Source organism: Falco rusticolus, chromosome 14 (genome assembly GCF_015220075.1).
Source record: "Falco rusticolus isolate bFalRus1 chromosome 14, bFalRus1.pri, whole genome shotgun sequence".
NCBI classification, from domain to species: domain Eukaryota; kingdom Metazoa; phylum Chordata; class Aves; order Falconiformes; family Falconidae; genus Falco; species Falco rusticolus.
In genome coordinates this window covers 12,483,093-12,502,469 of record NC_051200.1, presented here as the reverse complement: position 1 = coordinate 12,502,469, position 19,377 = coordinate 12,483,093, and the positions used below count along the sequence as shown (strand labels likewise).

The following is a 19,377-nucleotide window of genomic DNA, read 5'->3' as shown; positions in this document are numbered from 1 at the left end:
TACTGTAGGACCCCATTTTCCCACCACGATAGCAATCCCGAAACTAGGGGGAAGAGGTATCCTTGCTTACAGTAGCAACTTGTCTTCCAATTAAGATCTTGAACACAAACTCATTCCCAGCTCTCTCAGGGAAACGTTAGCAGTGTTTCTTCAGTTGTGCTCGGGCTTTCTGTGTGCTTTGGTTTGATCAGGTGTTTGAGTAAGAACAACTAGCATTAGTGTGCTCCAGAAAATCCCAGTGTGTAACTCCAACAAGCCCAGACACACACACAGCGGCATCATCACAGGAGTAACGACAGTAGCAGTCTCTCTTACACTCCCTCTGAAAGCAGGGACTGCATTAACAACAAAAGCAGCAAAATCCCTGCAGTGGCACTGTTTTACACTGAGGCAGGTCACCTGAGCCGACTGATACTTCCAACAAACATTGGAAAAATCTCAGCAGGTTTGATGAACCATGCCCTAGACTTGAAGGGTAGCAAGGTCTAATTGCCTCAGGAAGGTCCCAAGCAGGCTGTCATCAAGAGCAGCGTACTGCAACAGCTGATTCCTGAACTCACTAAATGCAAATAAGACTCAGGCTGCTCCAACTTACTGCATATATGCTGGATAAGTATATACTTTGGGGGTTCACAGCTGCATTCTTGCATCTGTAGGGAATGCAGTTGCCATTAGCCCTGTTTCTGCCAGTACTCTGTAGTTAACACACTTGCGCAGAAAGTGGGTAGATAGATACTGGCAATTTTTTTTTAGTAAAAGAATAAATGAAAAGTGTTGTTGTCCACGTGTATATGTACATATGAAGCATACAGCTCAACATCAGCAGGCAATAGCACACATACATCTCCCATCTCCGACTACCCTGTTGCGCGCTAGCTGATGGAAAAGCAGCTGCTACCAGACTCAAGAGTCCAGTCTCCAAATTCCCTTGCTTTCCTTGAAGAAACCTCAAGCCAGCTGTTTTTTCTTCAGACCAAATGAAGGATTTCAAGTTGCGGGAAACAACAGGAAATTTATTTTTGCATGGAAAGAGGAACTCTGTCTCCCCCCGCACTTTGATCCAAGTTGAACTTTTCAGTTGTGCCACTGGTTTTGAACAGTGGTGGGTATGAAATAGTTATTTGCAACACCCAATTTGCCGATTACTTGTTTCATATCAGCCAGTGAATAGCCCATCTATACTTGGAAAAGTATCCAGGTCCCAAAAGCCACAACCATGGTCACCTGCCAGAGTCAACAGCAACTGCCAGAAGCCAGCTGCTCTCCACTCCATTGAGAATCCCTCCGGATCAGTGGGCTGCTGCTTTTGGCTCTACTGCGGACGAGTTCTGCAGCCTTGGGGAAGCTGTCCTCCCCAGCCCAAAGACAGGACTCAGCTGTCCCCAGCCTCCAGCAAGTCTCCACTGCACCGAGGCTGTGCCTGCGTGCCTAGCAGGAATGCTTTGGGAGCAGCGTGGCTCTCTCTGGTGGCACGACACAGTATGCCAGCTTCACTGGGCATCGCCTGCTCTGCCTGGAGAAGGAGCAGCTGTCACCCAGCAGCACCTGAATGCTCTGCCACCTCTAAGTCAAGGAACATACTTCCTGAAGATGGGTTGAATATGGCACACCCTTTCCCCTCCTGTCCTTTGCAGTGGTATCTGCTGCCTCTGTGTCTGGAAATCTGGAATTAAGTTTTTCCACCTTCTAGCACAATGTAAGCTCATAATACAGGCTGCCTCAAGGCTCACAGGCAGGGGACAGCTGTCTCCCCCACCATATGTTCCAGTGTTGTATCGTGTTAAAGGTTGACAGTACGCCCTTTCTTCCCCTCCAGTTTTACTGAGAGCATTTATTTTGTAAAGATTGAAACGCCACTTCAGGGCTGCTGATCTATGGGGGCTGAATGTCATGGTGCATGGTAGGCCTACAAGTTAACTTGTTCTCAACAAATATTGTCTGTACAGAGGCCTCAAATCCCACCAGCTCAAGTGTCCACAGTATGCAACATTTATCACAGAAGCAGCCTTCTCCATTAATCTCTTGGCAGCATCTCTCTGAGGGAAGACATGGCCCTCACCATTTGTGTGCCTGTAGGTGCAACGTACAAGTAATTGGCCAGTAAAGAGTCCTTCAAGTTAGAGAGCCTCCAACAGAAAAATGCAGAAAAACTATGCATAGCACAGTTAAAGAGCATGGCAGAGGCTGAAGCAAGCAGTGGGGGAGCGAACACAGGGTTGATCTTTAAACTATCACCCTCCACCTGCATTCCCTTTAGTTGAGGAACAGGGTCAGAGGCCACCAGGACTCCTCCAAATCAAGTGCGCAGGGGAAATCGCTGCTCAGCAGATTGCTCCCTGCAGCCCAGCACCCCACCTTGCTCAGCAATTCACCCTGCAGGTGCTCCAGTTTCAGGCCCATGCAGAGCACTGACACTTTCCTCCAGGTGGTTCTGGGCTTCACGCAGCTGATGCCTGAGACACAGTGCACAGGTCAGCCCCATCTCTGCTTCAGTCTTATCGCTTCCAGTGAGTACCAAAGCATTAGTCTGCTTCCAGGTGACAGATTATTATGTAAAAAAATCCCACTATCCAGATGGTCTTTTTTTTTTTTCCCTCCTTTTGGTAGAGCAGATAAGCAAGTAGATTCTCTCTTTTGATCCATATCATACTTTATTCTTTTTTTGTTATATACACTGCCTTATCATACAGCATATATCTTTGTACAAAAAAAATACTATAATAAACTCATATGAAGTAGTATTTAAGCTGGTCCACGATGCTTTCAGAGACAACAGTTCTAACAGAAAGAAATCTACCTTGGTTAATGCTGCCCAGGAACTGCCCCGATCATCCTTACACTACACTGCACAGCCTTCATTAACTTACAAATGAATTCCTGCTGTGTCTCACTGCTTTCTTCAGATGTTATTATTCCAGCCTCCAAGGACATAAACAATTCTCTTGATTTAAGGAACTAGTCTGAGATGCTGCTTGACTGTGGCTTGGGGAGGGGCAACAGCTTTGGAAGAGATGTTTTATTCAACTAAACAAAAAAAAACCCCTTCCAAATAGAAGCAGAGGTCAAATTTAAATAAACTCACAGAGCTCAAACAGGGGAATTCATGGTTAAAGAGAACAACAGAAATGGGGTTTTGTATTACTTCAGCTATTATCTTCATTCAGGACCCATATCACAACAAACAGTTGATCGCCTTCATCTCTCTTATCTGAGCACTGGTTCAGGACAACCTTGTGGGATTTTTCTAGATTATGAAACCCTTCTCTTTATCCAAGGGATGCTCTGCCCCTGGTCTGAAGGTAGCACCTTGCTGCAGAATAACAACAACTCTAATCCCCTCATCTACCTATTTACCTACTGTTCTAAGAGCAAAGGCTTCTTTATTTTTTTTTTTTTAATAAAAAAGGCCTGCTCTAATTAGAGAAAAGGATAGAAGCAGGAAGGTGTATGCATGTGGGCCTAAAACTACATGTGACATGGACTGTTGCAGGCCAGGGCACAACAATCTGTCACCCAGGCACTTCACACACTAACTGCTTACCCAGAAACAGGTGCAGCAAGGACAATGCAGAGCATCAGCCTGTTGCAAGCATTTGAGAGGGTACATGAACTGCTGCCACATTTCCCACTCCTCCCACACAGATTCCTCTTTCTTCCACTGCTGAGAGAAGTAATTGCCATGTGCCACTTTGGGCTGACCCCTGGAGCGAGACAAGGTTCCCAGCTCAATAGATCTATGTGACCTCACCACACAGGTCCTCTCAGAGACCTCATAGCTAATTCCAGGCACAGTCCCCTTCCCACAGCTTCTTGTGGCACAGGATTTCCAGCTCTGGTGACATTCTAGCAAAGGTATCTCACCTGTTCTGAGCTCAGGGTGATCAACCATCTGCTCTGATCTTTCCCTTCAGCACAGTGGTTTTAAAGAAACTTTGGTAACTTCTTTCTCCTCCCAGTTGTGCTTTTGCCCAATGCACATCACTCCCCCACTTCCACTGTCTCACTCCATCACCACACGCACCATTTAGCCTGTCCCTCGCTGCCTTACAACACAGCTTCAGCCCTACGTGGCCCCCTGCACCCCTAGCCCTGCATTCCCATTCAGCTCTGCCTGCACCCTCCAGCTCCACTGGCGCGCTCTTCACCATGGCTCAGAGCCTTGCCCAGCTTTCCACCACACACACCAGCACTGGTCTGCCAGCAAGTCACTAAAGGCAAATGATGACACAAGTTGTACTTGGGGCCGAGATGGCATTTTCAGTGTTTCGTTACATTACGGTGACCTCCTGTAGCTCCTCTCAGCACCCCAGCCACCCCCCAAAGCTTGTTACAGTTCTGACAGTTGCTCTGACCAAGAGCTGTACATCCACCCAAGTCACGCTGACGGTCCAGCCTTCATACAGTGCCTGTGACCCAGAGCAAAACCAGAAATTTCTTACCTTGTCAAAGCCTCCCACATGCAGCTGTTGGCCAGGTGCCTCTTGAACCTCCCAGGCACAGCGTAGGTAGTCCCAAAGCCAAGACAAATCACACATCTTCCTGCTACCTTACTGTTTCTTGCACAGTAGTCACACAACTTCCCCTCCTCTCCTCCCCACCCTAGGAATACCACAAATGTAATACCTGCTGTCTCTGCCAGCTCCCCTTCCCCCAGTGCTCCTCTGCAACCATTTAAGTCCTCCTGGGTGGAGCCCTCCGGCTCCCAGGTGGATGGGATCAGCTCGGGTGAGACAGGGGAAGTCAACACGTTCATCCCCCTCCTATATACTTGCCACAGAGCCACACCTAAGGCTCTGCTCCAGGAATATGAGTCCTCCAGGAAAAAAAAGTCAGGAGATCCCATCACCTAGGTCCCCAGACAGAGAAAAACACAGGGATAGCTGACTCTTGGGTGCATGTAGGGGGTGGAACCCGCCTAAAGCTCACAGCATCTTTAAGCTCAAGCACTGATTGTTACATCTGCTACAGTTCCTAGTCTGCTGCCGTCTGACAAGCGTCTGCCTTGCCCACATCCTCTCCTTATGAGTTAACAAAATCAGTTATGTCCTTCTCCATTCCTATCCTCATCATTTTATGCAGCTTTCCAACAGGAAAAGAATTTTCTAAAGAGGTCTATGGCTTTTCTCTGCTGAGGAGCTACGGGAGATAGCTGGCCAGATAGAATCATAGAGTTGCTTAGGTAAATACAACCTAGCTGCCTTGGCAGTCTTTGCTGGGTTGTGATACCACCAAGTTAAAATGGTGTAGATTAAAAAAAATGCTGACCAGCATCAGAAGTGAGCAGCCTGCCAGGCTGCTGGGATCCCTAATGGAGACTCACAATTAAAAAGAGATGGTCTCCAAGGCTTGTAAGTGGACAGTATCCGCTACCATGCTGGCAACTTCCTAGGATCTCATAACCAGCCCTATCTGTACCAGGAAGCCATGGGGTTGATGATGTTTTAAGCACAGACTCAAGCAGATTGTGCCTGCGCCTCTCCACAATTCTGGCAACACTCCTCACGCAGCTCTGACCTGACCTGCAGCATCTGCTGCTTTTTGTGCCATGGTCCTTCAATGTGATTGCCCTAACACCATCCAGGTTTTGCCTGTGGTGGTCCTGCTCGTGTCCCCTTCCCATGCACACAAACTGGGTGCAAAGCAAGGAAGAATGAAGTGCTTCAGCCAGCATTCAGCTGAGCGAGGGGAGATGAATCACACACTTCACCAACGTTTGTCACATCCAGCAAGGGTCAGGTATACCAACTGCAACCTGTGAGGAGACTCTGGTGAGAAATGTCCTAATGTGAGAATGACCAAGGGAAGTCTGATGAAGCACTTAGGAAAGGACAGAAGAGATCAAAGTTCCCTGAAACGAGCACAGAACAATCAGGAGGGAAAAGGAAAAACAGGCACCAGCTGTTCTGCATCGCAATCTGAAAGTAAAATCTACCTGAAAGAGAAGACAGAGCAAAGAGAAAATCGTCTCCTGTTTGTGAAGAGTACAGGAAAGAAATAACCCCGCCCCTAGCAGATTCCAGGCACCTTCCCTGGAGCCAAGACAATCTGCGGCAGCAGCTCTTGAAGGGGATCGCAGAGAATAAGGATGCATCCAAGCTGCAGGAGCTGCAGAGAAGAGGGTAAAAGTCTGCCAACCCAGAGCTTCAGAGCCACCCGCTCCAGCATGAGGAGGCGCACAAGCCACGGATGAATCAGTGTGCAGTGAGCGTGCTGGACACATTCAAGGCGCTGCCTGCATAGTTTGGCATTGGTGCATGCCCTTGCCCACCGGTCTGTTTTGCCGTATATCCAGTAGCCCGTGCTGCCAAACATCCAGAATAGATACTGCTAAAAGCAGTCGCCTGCTACTTGAATGAGAAAATCTGGGAGGGCTTGGGGGACAGAGGTTACTTCACTAAGGGTTTATTTTGTGTATTTGCACTCCTCTGAGCGTCAGCCTGCACCACAGCCTGCAAGGGATGCTGCAGAGCTTCATTTCACCCACAGGAGCTCAGTCTCATGCACTGAGTATTGGGACCCACCATGTTAGATGAGAAACACAGAAGCAATACCAGTCTTGTCTCCTTATTTTGTAGGCTGTAGAGGAGATACCGCTCTGTACACAGATACAGCTCAGTTTTTTTAGATAAACTTTATCCAGAGGGAAGCACATACCAACAAAGCAGCATTTTACAGAATGAAAGTAGTACATAGAAATTTTGGATACAAACTTTAAAGTGAACAGCAGAAAAATGTAGTCTTCTTCCCTTTAAAACAAATACAAGAGGTAGATGATAATACCAACAACAGACCCGGAGGAAGATGGGAATGACCGCAGCCCAGAAGCTAGACTGCAGGTTTAAGGGGAAAAATAATATCTAAATGTAAGTTCTTGCTCTGTCTCAGATGTTTATATGGAACAACTCTTCTGGGTTTTCTCTTTCTCAAGCTGTAGAATGAGGAAACTATCTTTGCCTCAGATGGTCAGTATGTGGACAAAGGGAAATATGAAGAAAGATGAAACACACAGATCAAGCTGGGCTGTATACTTCAGCACACCACCGTAGCTCTGACAGAAGGCAGGAACAAGTTAAGATGGGAACACTGGCTCTGCCACCACAACTGGAGGACAGAATGCTTGAGCAAGGTGAGATGACAACATGCAGTTATTGGGATACCACTGTAAACAGCCTCGACCTCGTTTCCACAGCTACAGTACTCTCTACTTAACTGCAATACATTTAATCAAGATGTTTCTTAGGGAACCAAATAAAGCTTGATGATGCTTAATGGCCGGGTTGTTTAACTGGGCTCATAATTTTGATTAATTAAGATGCCTGCAGGTGTTGGAGTGGTACTTAGGCAACCGCTTTGATGTTCAGAAGCAAAGGGGGTTTTGTATCCCCTCCAAAAGTATTTCTGCCAGTGCTAGTTCAGCAAAGCAAAATTGCCTTCAAAAGCCCTTGCAAAAAAGTCAGCCCTTGTAGCTGGCAGTAGCCCCCAGATTTTTGGGAAGCTTGGCAGCCTGCGTGTCCTTTTAACCAGTTTCCTCTTGCAATGATCTATGCAGAAAAAAACCCAACCAACCAACAAAACACAATGCCCAACCTTTTGCCTAGGGCAGCCTCTGTTTCCTCGATAGGAAGAAAGTAACAATGAGAGAGGATCCCCCCAGGTGGTGGTGATGCATTCAGGCGACAGATCTGATCAGAGCAGCAAATTGCCCACCACCAAACCAATGTTTCTACTCTATTAAAAACAGCAGTAGAGCTTGTCCTTTTGAGCAGTGGAAAATATGAGGCCTGGCTTCCTATGAGTTTGTGCCCTGTGTTCATATACCTTAATACTGAGAATTCAGCTTTCTGCTGCCAGTGTATCTCCCCTTCCCATTTGCAATGCCTTCCCTATCCTGCATCACCAGCTTACCAGCTTCCCCTCGTGGAGTGGTGTGGATGACCTCCTGTAGCCTGGAGTATGGGTGTACGGAGTGACTGGCCAGCAGGTACAGGAGATCCCATTAGAACTTCACCCTTAGCCAGTACTAATTTGTATTTCCCTTTTCTATTCGGCAACCAACTTTCTCATAAAACATACTCAGATTTTTGTTCTTGAATGCAGATAAAATGTCCCCAGTTAAAAAAAAAAAAAATATTTGGAGAGAAAATAGGGGACATACCAGTATGGCATATGCTCATTTTCATAGGAAACTAAACCACTGGAGAGAGGCACAATGAACCAAGCGCATTATTGTTCTCAGAATCGAGCATTGACATTAAGCAAAACTTGATAATTTAGGACTTAGTAAATTACTACTGCCAACTATAAAGGTAACATTACCTTGTGGATAGAGCACTGGAATAGGGCTCAGAAAAGCAAAGTATAACTGATTTGCCATAGATATACTGAATGAATTTGGGCTAATGTTATCTTCACATGTGTATAAATACAGGGCAATCTTCCACTTTTCTTGTAATCTGTATAAGAAATGCAAAAATGAAGCGGCATATTGTCTAGGGACCACAAAGACAAATTTTTCTAAGGAACCACCTTACTGTAACTTCTTGGCAACCACAAGCAGTACTGAGTCAGGAGTAACGACCTCAGCTTTTTCATACACCTGCACTGTATCCCTCCACCACAGCTTTGTAGAGTAGGAATAAAAGGCATTCAAAAGAAATTTATGGAAAGTTACGCAAATACAAATTGGAGTAGCCCCTTCGTGTTATCAGCATATTTGATAGCTTGTGTGATGAATCATAACTGAGGTACCTGCTTTCCAGTGCATTAACACCAAAGCAGAGGCTGGATAATATTATTCTGACCCAAGAAATGGGTCTGCTTTTAAGGGAAGCGGTTGAAATGTCCAGACATCAGCTTAATTTGTCCTAGAGTTATAACAGAGTATCACAAACATACTGTGAATTCTGAAAATTCCTGACAAAACAAAAAAATATATCTGGAAACTCACTGTCAGTGTCTTCAATCCACCATGGAGAAATAATTTTGTTTTTAAACTGCTTACAAGCTTTTGGTTAAGTGTACCTGAAATCCATCAACACGCAAGGCCCTGCTCATCCTCTCCACTTTGATTATTAAGCAAATATCTTTGTTTTCCCATATGATTAACAACATTAAATGAACATATTTTGCAGCAGCTAGTAAGAGAAACATCTTTGTTACCCATCTCCGTAGCTCTAGATAGGACCTGAAGGCCAAAGAAAAGTTTTTGCCGTGTATCCCATCCCTTTAAGTGAAGCTTTGTTATGCAAAATTCCTCTTATCTCACTTTTATGAAGTCTCTCAGGGCATGATATAGAGAATGTAGAGTGAAAGGCAACTGGAACTGTTCATTAGAACACATTCTTTTATTAATCAAGAAAGGTCAGAAAAATAGCTGGATGGACAGCAGGTATATAGATGACGCTGAACCATACATCGTCAAAAATTGTTCAAAAGAGCTAAGCTATTCAGCGATCTGACTATAGCTGGTTACCTTGTTCTGCCAGTGTAAAGCAGTCTCAGATGTGGATATGGAACCCCGAAGAGCTCTGATCTTCTCATCAAGAAGTAGCTAAGAGGAGATTCTGAACTGGCCCCAGTCCCAGCATTGGAGGCCAAGCAAGAATATTACCACTTGCAAGTCTTGCAACAGTAACTAAGCACCAGACTCATTGCCCAGAGCTGCATTTCTAGAATCATAGTGCTATTTATCAGCCATAACCACAAAAAGACTTTCTTTGGCTTACAGAATTGTAATATATTTTCTGATTCACAGAGCCTGTATCAGACTGAAGGAAGCAGAACATTAATGAGAGAAGTGCAAGAGCTGGACAGCCTCAGTCTATAGAACTTATGGATGCTATGTTCTTCCTGACTCATTCACTTTCTCCAGAGAGATTCTCCCTGAACTGTTCAAGAGAAACAATCTACTACTTCATGACCAGTTAGGCTTCAAGACTTCAAACTAAGAGATTACTTTTTGCAAACTTTCTATTCCTCTATCCATCAGAAAAAATTTATGAAATCAAACTCCCTTGATAGTCTTAAGGTGACTTCCAAGGTCTCCTCTTCAGAGAGAAAACAAGCTTTACCATTCTTGCTGTCTACAGGGTAGGGCAGGTGCAGCAGCAGCTTTCTGTAAAAGAGGACACGGTGAATTTCAATGTCTCAGACTGGGTAAGCAATTGAGAAGGCATTGCAAGTTACTCTTACAATTCACCAATCAATATACCAAGGAATATTCTTTCAGTATATCTCATTCTCATGACAGGTTATGGGGTTCCTGCAATACCTGGTGCACAGCTATACAGGCTCTGAAATATTTCCAACACTATTCCTTTCTTTTGGCTGTGGCTATGACAACAGTTTCCAATGACAGATTGTAGGCTCTCTCCACTGTTCTTGTTTTCGCACAGTGCTGCATTTTAAATGCAGTGGAAGGAAGACCTGCATCAATAATGCTCTCCTGGTGGTAAAAAACTGTATAATGCCTAAAGCCTGAACATGTCTTCCGGATTTTGTCTTCTCTCATAAACAGTAAGTGGTACAGCCTGATTAGAGATTCTGGCCAGTCTAGTTTCTCAAAGGATGTGTCTATACTACAAAGCACAGTTCAAGTGCGAGAATGGACTTACAGTAATGAAGTTGCTGTAATTTTAACATACATTGAAGATTAATTCAGTGATCCCCTACCTGTAGCTCAGGCACATAATGCACAAAGAAAATCTGGATCTTGGACTCGGGAACTATTCCACAGTCCCTTGCTGTGTTAGACATACAGCTTTTCCTGGAATGGCTGAAAAGCCTCCTGGTTTATCTCCTCAGGAGGATGTCTCAGTCTGGATTCATTTCACTTTTCTCATTGACAACTGTTCAAACTTACTTGCTCATGCAGAGTCCAGACTCTTTCCCCTTTCTACTCAGGCTTATATATTAACAGTATGAATGATGGGTCAGTCTCGGACCTCTATCGACAGTGCAAACAGAATCAAGGACACTTTAGAATCAAGAGGTCTGCCCAGCCAAACTCCACAGAGCCCTACAAGACAACATGGTAGCTTAGACAAGTGTTACTTTAAATTGGGTTTTAAGTCATACTGATACTTTTTCAAACCTTTACAGCTGTCTTGTAGCAGCCATGGCTGAAAGAGATACAGTCAAAGCACCTTTGCACCCCACCTACTGAAGGCAGCCGTTTGCTGTAATTTGGAGAAGTCCTTAAAACCAGCCTGGCTTAGAACAGGACTACAAAGTTGGAGTTCCTTTGGGCCCTCCTACACATCTGTGAGAGTACAGTGGCTTTTGGTACCTAGAACTTGAAGTTTTGTTTGCTTCTGTTTCTTTCACACTGAGAAGACTTGTACTTAAATTTACAAAAGCAGCACTGGCTCAGGCTGTACCCAAGCAAACATTAGATTTACGGCAAACTTTTTATTTGCTAGGCTTGTGACTAGAGACAGCTGGATACTAAGAAGATAACAGCAGATCTGAGTCACCAAAAAGATAGAATTGCAAAAGAAAAAGGATGCTGAGGTTTTCCTACATCTGCAGTATTGCATTAAGCTACTTCTAGATTCTGCAAATCATCAACTGAACAATTATTCCTCCTAATTTTCCAGTTTCAGAGCTAGCACTTCCAAACATTCTTGTATTCTTATTGTATCTTTGGGTTAAATCCAAGCAGGAAGTAATTGACTCAGCCTGGTTTTGTCTGAGAAAGGTGGTTTTTCTATAGTTAGTCCACCAGGGACAGGATTTATTTGGGCCTTAATCCATGGCCTACACCTTAAATTTATTTGCAGGAAGATATTCACACAGGGATCTTCCTACACCCCATTCAATGCAGCAAGTAGTCAAAAACAAATCAAAACAGACATGGGAATTATCTGGAAGTCTCAGGCAGGGCAATTGCACACATTAAGGGAAATATGGAAGAAGACTGACGAGTGTGAGAGAGTATCAGTCAGTTGATTATCTTTTTAGGTTTAAAATAGCCCTATAAAAAAAGAACTCCAAGGAAATCTCTTTAGGGAAACCTTGTAACATTTCCATCTCTGTATCCATGCCACACAAATTGTGATATGTCCACAATTTGGCTTTCAGCTCCTGAAAATGTATCTGCACATTTTTTACTATCTTCAGTTATCTATTTGTACAAATTAGTATTTAGAAAGCAAACTTCCAAGAAGCCCCCAAAGACTGTGGGCAGCTTTTTGCAAGACATTTTAGGCCCTTGAAACCTTGCTGTTTAAGTAGCAGAAATCTGTCTTAAAGATATTTTTGCTAGAACAGTATCATAGATTCTAAGCTAGCACACTGTACACCTATGGATGTCCTATGGTTGTTTTTCTCTATACCTATTTCTCATGTGCCATTAATAATCCAATCTTCATCTTTAGCTTTGCTTTCCACACAGCATTCAAACCTCCTTTTAAACAAAATATTAATTGTACTTCTATCAATTGTCTTTCACTTACTTTTGGGGAGTTCGAAGGTCAAGAACCTTGTCCTGGATATCTAATGTAATGTCTGAGTACTTTGTCTCTGGCAGCTTGATTTTAATCTGAAATGATGGGCAAAGGTAAAGCTGTGGTTGGATATATAGCCCTACAAGCCATAAAAGATCTAATCTGCATGAATATTTTCATGCCAATGTCAAAGAACAACATTCTGAGTAGGTAATTTGCATTAGAGAAAATATGACAGTGATCATCATTGCTTTCAATAGCTTAGTGATGTGTATTTATAACCTATTTTCTTCAAAATCCTGAGCTGGTAACGTACTTGACAGTTATTCTACATCCAGCAAAACTCCCTGGCTTTGTGTGTTCCAAGGACAGCTTGCTTCTACTAGAAAAACTGCACAGCAGTTCTACCTGTCCTGAAGTTCAGAAAGCAGGGAGGTCTTTGATCATAAAATAATGGGACACGATCTGATACCTGTAACTTTAAAGACTGTCAGTGTTGTAGCACTCTGCTAACTCGCATACCTTGTAATAAATGCAGGCAGATAAAAACCATCTCCTTCCCAGCCCCTCTCCTCTCCAAAATTGCATCCAAGATGAAACTTCATCTTAGAGCTACTTTTTATTTCCCTCTAGTCTGTATGTGGCATATGCATTTGCACAGATTCTCCTGAGTACACTAGGTCCTTGAGGAGATACACAAGTTCCTCAGGTTAGCAAGTGTAAATATCATTACACATGCTTGAAGAATTACAAGAAAATCCTACAGGAGCCCAAAGGCAGCAATACCACTTGGTGTTTACATTCTATCCCTCAAGAAGGTAGCATGACTGAAAAGGGCAGAGAAAGAGCACAAAGAAGGAATGGGAGATACAGATTCAGCTTACCACCATATCTTCACAGCAGGCTGTGGAGTGGTCTTTCCTGCTCATCCCAAAGAAGACATCCTCTGTGCCCACACACTGTTTGAATAAAATCTGATACCTGAGAAAGAAAAATTGTTGCCTAATAATACTGGAGAAGGGGCAGGAAACTAAAGGAGATTGTAATTCTCAGAGGATCATAAATATCCTCGTCATACTGTCTCTCCTTCTTTTCAAGTCTCACTTCATCTATCTGCACTGGGTTTCTGTTCAGAGCCATGACTGAGTTAGCTAGATGACAGGTGAAGATCATTCACTCCACCTTCCAAGGCACTCACTTTGCTGCCTCTACTTCACTAACCAGCCTTTGCAAGATCAGGAAATGCATCCTAAGTTAATATGGTACTTAGCAACTAGTCAAACACCACAAAATCTTGGGAAACAGATTTGAAAAGGATGCTATCACAGTTACATGTGTTCTGTTCTGTCATTCAACATACTCTTGCAGCCTAAGCATAACACACTTTCATCAAGTTGTAATTGTTTTGCATTCAGCCAACATTTATTTTCTCCCCCCCCCCCCATCTACAAAATGTAGAATCACATACTCCCTTACTCTTGGTAATTAATGAATGAGGAAATACAAACTAAATTTGTACTTAGAACATACGTTACTCCTACTAAATTGAGCAAAATAAGTGGAGTGAGTCACTTCTCTAAGCTGCTGGAAAAAGGGTATGGAAAGTCTTTTTCACATCTCCAGTGTTCATATGCGTATGTAATAATTCCTAAGTCAATGAGAAATCTGTCTAATAGCTCTGGATGCACCTCTTTAGCCATCTGTTTTCCTTTTGGGCCGTTTTCCTTGATTCAATTTGATGAACTATTACAAAGACTTATACTCTCTTTTCATCCGTGCAGCATAGGTCATAATTACTTGAGGCTAGAGAAGCACTGCATTTTACCCAGCAGAGAGGGGGAGGGTCAAAAAACAGCACAAGAAAAGACTCTGTTATGCCCACAATACAAAGACAGCATGTTCTACATCTCACATATGACAGTTTCAAGAACAGCTGTATGTGAGGCTACAGGTGAATGGCAAAACATTTTCAGAAATGCTGTCAGGTGGGCCTCACTCCTGTGCTCAGATCAGGAAATTGCACACCTCATGGCATGACTTATGGGCACAGAAAAATGAGGATCCTGGACTGCTTCATGGGTTTCAGTCCATCTGCTCCAACATTTACCACTCCAAGATATGGCATTAGAACACGGTGATTGTAAATGCAAAGGCTGCTTTGTGGATTGACCCTGAAGGCCTTCTGACCTCTACAAACTACAACATGCCTGACTGTATCCATTTCAAGAACACTTTTTAAAATTGTTTTTTTATGAGCAAGTGAAAAGACTCTGGTTCTAGGCTGTCCCTTAACAAACTAAGATTGAATGACAATATTTAAAAGTTCAAAACTGCCTGCATATAGCCTTCTTTCCTGTAGCACTATTTGTCTCTAAAGAGCTTAATTCTTTGAAATGCAAATACAAGTTGGAATACTTTAGGAATTTATGAGTATGAAAAATGAATGCATCCCTGTTACAGGGGGGAAAAACAGGTATTTCACACAAATGGCATATTTGAAAGCTAGCAAATCATTTTGCTAGCCTACTTCCCCTCCTAATCCCGCCTATACAAGTATCTGTCACTCCAAGTAATCTTATGATGGGGACAAACCAACCCTGTGTTTCTGTTATGAGATCAGAAGATTTTCAAGGCAAAGGTTAAAATCATTCCTCACGTGTTGCTTTAGGTGTAAGCGCTGATATCCTTCCTTTCCCCTTCTGTGACACAAACTTTTCAGATGGCTGTTTCACTCAAACGCAGTAGACGCTGTTTAACTCCTGTTTCCATTAATGCTATGTAAAGCAGGCAGCGTCAGCTCACTTACTCTGGCTGTTCTCTAGGGTCCCAGGTATCATCATATTCAGATCCTTCTGGGACCTCCTCTGTATTCCAAATAGTTTTCCTGGTTTCAGATTTCACTTGAGAAGTACCTGTAAGTGATGAGAAAAGTCATGCTGTCGTATTTTGGAATGTCTCTGTTCCCCTAGGTTTGCTGAAAACTTAGATTTTTCTAGGCTTTAGAACAATCTTGGCATTAAAAGCATTCCAATTAATGATTACAGTCTCCTTCAACTCAGTATCTTATGAATGAGAACTTGCAGAGGAAGGATATTTTCCTTTCCCTTAAATCTCCTTTACCCAACCTCCATGTCAAGAAAATCCTCCTTTCAGGCATAAAATACCTAGCACTTCAAAATGGGTAAAGTGTAGAAGCATGAAATATTAATCTTCCCCAAGCCCCTGACATGAGATTTTTAAGCAAGCAGAATCATTTACAAAAGAACCTCCTCCTCACATAGAAATTCAGCTCTTCCCATTAATTATTGAGCACAGCCCAGATAAGGTACTGAAGACACATGGAAGTTCACGGGCAGAATACTATAGTTTATGCCTGTCCTACATGAAAATATATTTTTCCTAGTAAGCTGGTGAATCTGCAGCTTGAAGGTTTTTATAGTAAAATCTCTGGTTATTTTTGGAATCCCAAGTAGGTTCTACTTGGGATAGAAATACCCTATTTGTTATATTTGCCACAGTTCCTTTTCTGCTACACTCATCCTGCTCCTTGTTGACCTTTCTCACAGCTCATAACTAAGCTGACCAATAATGCAACAGCATTAGCTCCAGGAATAACTTTACATTAACTTTGCCAAGACTCGGTTTGTCTTCCTTTCTTTCCTGAGGACAGCCCAAGGTGTTGACACAAATTTCGGAACCCTTGAGATATTTATTCTCATTGTCTGAGTCAGCCTTTCTATATGATGCCGGAACACTCGGAGGCAGGTAAAGCATGTAATTGTCTGGGGTTTCCAGGCAGAGAACTAAATGCAAGGAGAATAACTGAAAAACATCCCTCTGTCTGTTGAGCTTCCATTTCTTCTCAAGTGTGGTCTAAATAGGGTTGTGAAACTCTTGGGGGGGGAATACGGTATGATTGTGTTTCATGGTACACTTCATAGTCCTTCCTCCTCATAGGCATAGGCTCAGTTCCACACAGTTTACTCCAAAAAGATCCTTTCAGGTGAGTACACAGAAGTCCACCTTCCTTGTATGCTTTAAGTAAGCATTAACAATTCTAAAGGACTACTTAAATGGAGCTTTTTGCGGCTCAGTCATGATTCCCCTCAGCCCATGGTCAGGCTGTGCTCTGTACTTTCACCACTTGAGACTGCTGTGCTCTGGAGTCACCCTTTTTGCTTCTCTTTGTATATTTTGCAGTTAAAACTTTCAGGAAAAGAATAATTTTACAGTGTAATTGTAAACATGCAATGCTATTTCCATCTCAAAGGACTCTCTTATTGAGGCAAACCCCATCAACGGTAACTACTACAGCTGTTACAGTCTGCTAACATGGGACTGAATGCTAAAACATACAAACACTCCTCCTCACCAGCGGTCTCTCTCTTTACCGGTCCAATACTACCAGGAGTCATGGAGCTGACAGAACAGTGTGGCTGCAAAGAAGGCAAATGGAATTTCAATCAAATTTCATAGAGCCCAGCTCAGTAACAATAATGTCAATAAATAGAAAATGTTATCTGAGGTTGAACAAATCCCTGCTAGAATCCAAATAAAAATATTATCCTACAATTTCATGATGGAACCGCTGAACATTCTCTCCTCTTCGCTCTCACCCAGCAGAAAGTGGCCTTAACACACTGGGTTTAAGCAGGACTCCCAAAAGAACAGTATTACAGATAAACATGCTTTTTGAGTTATTAGTTTCTATGGCATTTTGGCAAAATTTCCATGCTTTGCCTGCTATAAAAATATTACAGGAAACCAAGGGTACTACATGAAAACCCCATCACAGCATTTGGATTCCTTTTGACAGTAAAGATCATATGAGGCAACATTTTCCTCTAATTATGAATCAATTTAGTGCTAATAGGCCAATGTGAGGCATTTCTCTACATATGAGGATTCCTTGGTTCGATAAAAGTGCCTCATATGCACAGAACATTAAATTAAATCAAAATAAAGATTTCAATTTACCCAGATTGACTCAGACTTAATTGACATCCCCTGTGGCAATTTTCTATTTCTGTCTCTGAAGTGTCATTCATTTTATTAATAAGATGTAAACAAATTATTTTAAAATCAGGATGTTTACTGCCAAGATGTACAGCAATAATGCTAGTTTTAAAAGGCAGGCGTTAAAAAGCTGAAGGGTAGCTGGGAGCGTGAAGGACCACAACTACCACCTACTGAAAAGAAATTTCAAGGGATATGCAGCCCTTTTACCCCAAATATTACTACCATTGCCACTACCAGTGCCCAACTGCTGGGTTAGCCAGCTGGCTCTTTGTTGAGAAGTGATTTGGAAGAACAGTGAAGCATTTGCCATTTTCATTATCCACGTCATGACATGTTCAAAATCCTAAGAAACTTCTCAAAGTTTTGAGCCTTCACAGAGGTCTCCTACACTGTGATTGTTGGCACCTGTGGCCATCCTGGGCTATTTCCCCCCAGCACACATGCATGCCTGGATAAAAGCAGAAGTTTGCATATTACAGGAACAATGTACATTTTCCAAAAGCTGCGATTTTCATCTAGTCCCAAGATGAATTGATACAGAAGAATGGAAAGATATCTCTCATTGATCATTCAGATCATTCACCTGTGAATAGTTACTCACCCTTCCTTATTCTACAATCACTAATACATCTATTGTACTTCAATGATCAATTATCTTTGCAGTTCCTCAATGCCGGATACACAGAATTAGTACACACAGTTGCCTCTGGATATTTTAGTCTTTACTCAGAAGTTGAGCACCAACTCTTTTTCCCTTCATATAAAGTATTTAGTCATTAATTGCCTTCATCTCTGGCAGATATCAGGGTAAAGGAAGGGGAAGTCTAAAGTAAAGCACCTTCAACAGTATGTTCTCAGTTCCTTCAGGCTGAAAAACTAAATCTCTGTCCCTTTTTGTGGTCCCAGTCTCTCCTTTTTATGCTGGGGCATCTTGTTTAATCTCTCCCTCAAGAGCCTGTTACCCTAAAAGTATCTTCTAGCTGTTTCAGTGAGTCCAAAAACTTCTAATGTTTTCATTCACTGTTTACTCACTGTTGGAAAAGAAATATTTACGTCACCTCAGTTAACAAGGCTAGGCCATAGTACAACATATAGAAGAAGCAGCATTTTTGATAAAAGACTCACCACGTGTTCATCATCATCATCATCACCTTCTTGAGCATTACTAAGCAGTTTGGCAAGGTACTGCAAAGAGGAGGCACTGTCCATATCAACACCCACTGCTCACCTCTGCAGAAAAAACAAGGGAAAGATAAAGAACAAAACGCGTTCAGTACTGCCTGGGAAGCACAACATTCATACACCATGTTCTGGAAGGATAAAGTTTAGCCAAACTCTTAATAAGCGTGATACCAAAACATATATTACAGAATGTATATTTCTCCCTTCAGGTTATAAATTCTTTTGCTCCACAGACATTAGCTTCAACTACAGCTCAGCCTAACAGGACTATAGGCTGTAGCAGACCCCACCTCAGGGGGGATTTGCAGCCGCTGAGGCCGGGTGGGGGCAGCACGAGCCGAGGCCCGGGACTCACACTGAGGAGCCAGGAACGCTCAACAGGTGCCGCGCTGCACCGCTTCGCTCCGGGAGGGCCCAGGGACGCCCCAGCTCCAGCCCCGAGCCCAGGGCGAGCGGGAAGAGCCGGGGAAAGCCGGCCTCGGCGCGGCCCCGCTTTCCGGCCCCGGTGCCGCCGCACGGCCCACAGCCGCCCCGGCCGCGTCCCCGTCCCCGCGGCAACGGGCCGGCACCGCCCCGCCGCGCCTCTCGTGGTCCCGCCAGCCAATCCGGCCGGCCGCCCGCGACCGGCAGCAGGACTGGCCAATGGCCGCCGGCGGCAGGGAGGCGCGGCCGGCGGTTGGGCGGTGGCGGAGAGGGGCGGGCGCGGCGCGGGCGTGCGTCATCCCCGCGC

General features: G+C 43.6%; 1 protein-coding gene across 2 annotated transcripts; it reads right to left on the bottom strand.

The window, feature by feature from the left end:
* Positions 1-9,282: 9,282 nt before the first annotated feature.
* Positions 9,283-19,216, bottom strand: DNAAF6 (dynein axonemal assembly factor 6). 2 transcript variants are annotated; one of them, XM_037408444.1, is made up of 7 exons: positions 18,938-19,216; positions 18,591-18,695; positions 16,819-16,882; positions 15,253-15,358; positions 13,331-13,427; positions 12,456-12,541; positions 9,283-10,114 (listed from the first exon to the last, which is right to left on the bottom strand). In XM_037408444.1, exons 2-7 carry the CDS (start codon positions 18,672-18,674, stop codon positions 9,985-9,987), a joined length of 567 nt encoding a protein of 188 aa, XP_037264341.1. In that variant the 5' UTR covers positions 18,675-18,695; positions 18,938-19,216; the 3' UTR covers positions 9,283-9,984. The 2 variants fall into 2 exon arrangements, with proteins under 2 accessions (XP_037264341.1, XP_037264342.1); XM_037408445.1 differs by having other exon boundaries at positions 19,003-19,216.
* Positions 19,217-19,377: the final 161 nt, after the last annotated feature.

Coding starts and splice junctions, on each gene's coding strand:
- DNAAF6 (XM_037408444.1), bottom strand. CDS start 18,674: ATGGACAGTGCCTCCTCTTTGCAGTACCTTGCCAAACTGCTTAGTAAT. Junction 15,359..16,818: donor GGTAAAGAGAGAGACCGCTG/GTGAGGAGGAGT, acceptor CATCACTTACAG/GTACTTCTCAAGTGAAATCT. Junction 12,542..13,330: donor CCTGCTGTGAAGATATGGTG/GTAAGCTGAATC, acceptor CCATCATTTCAG/ATTAAAATCAAGCTGCCAGA.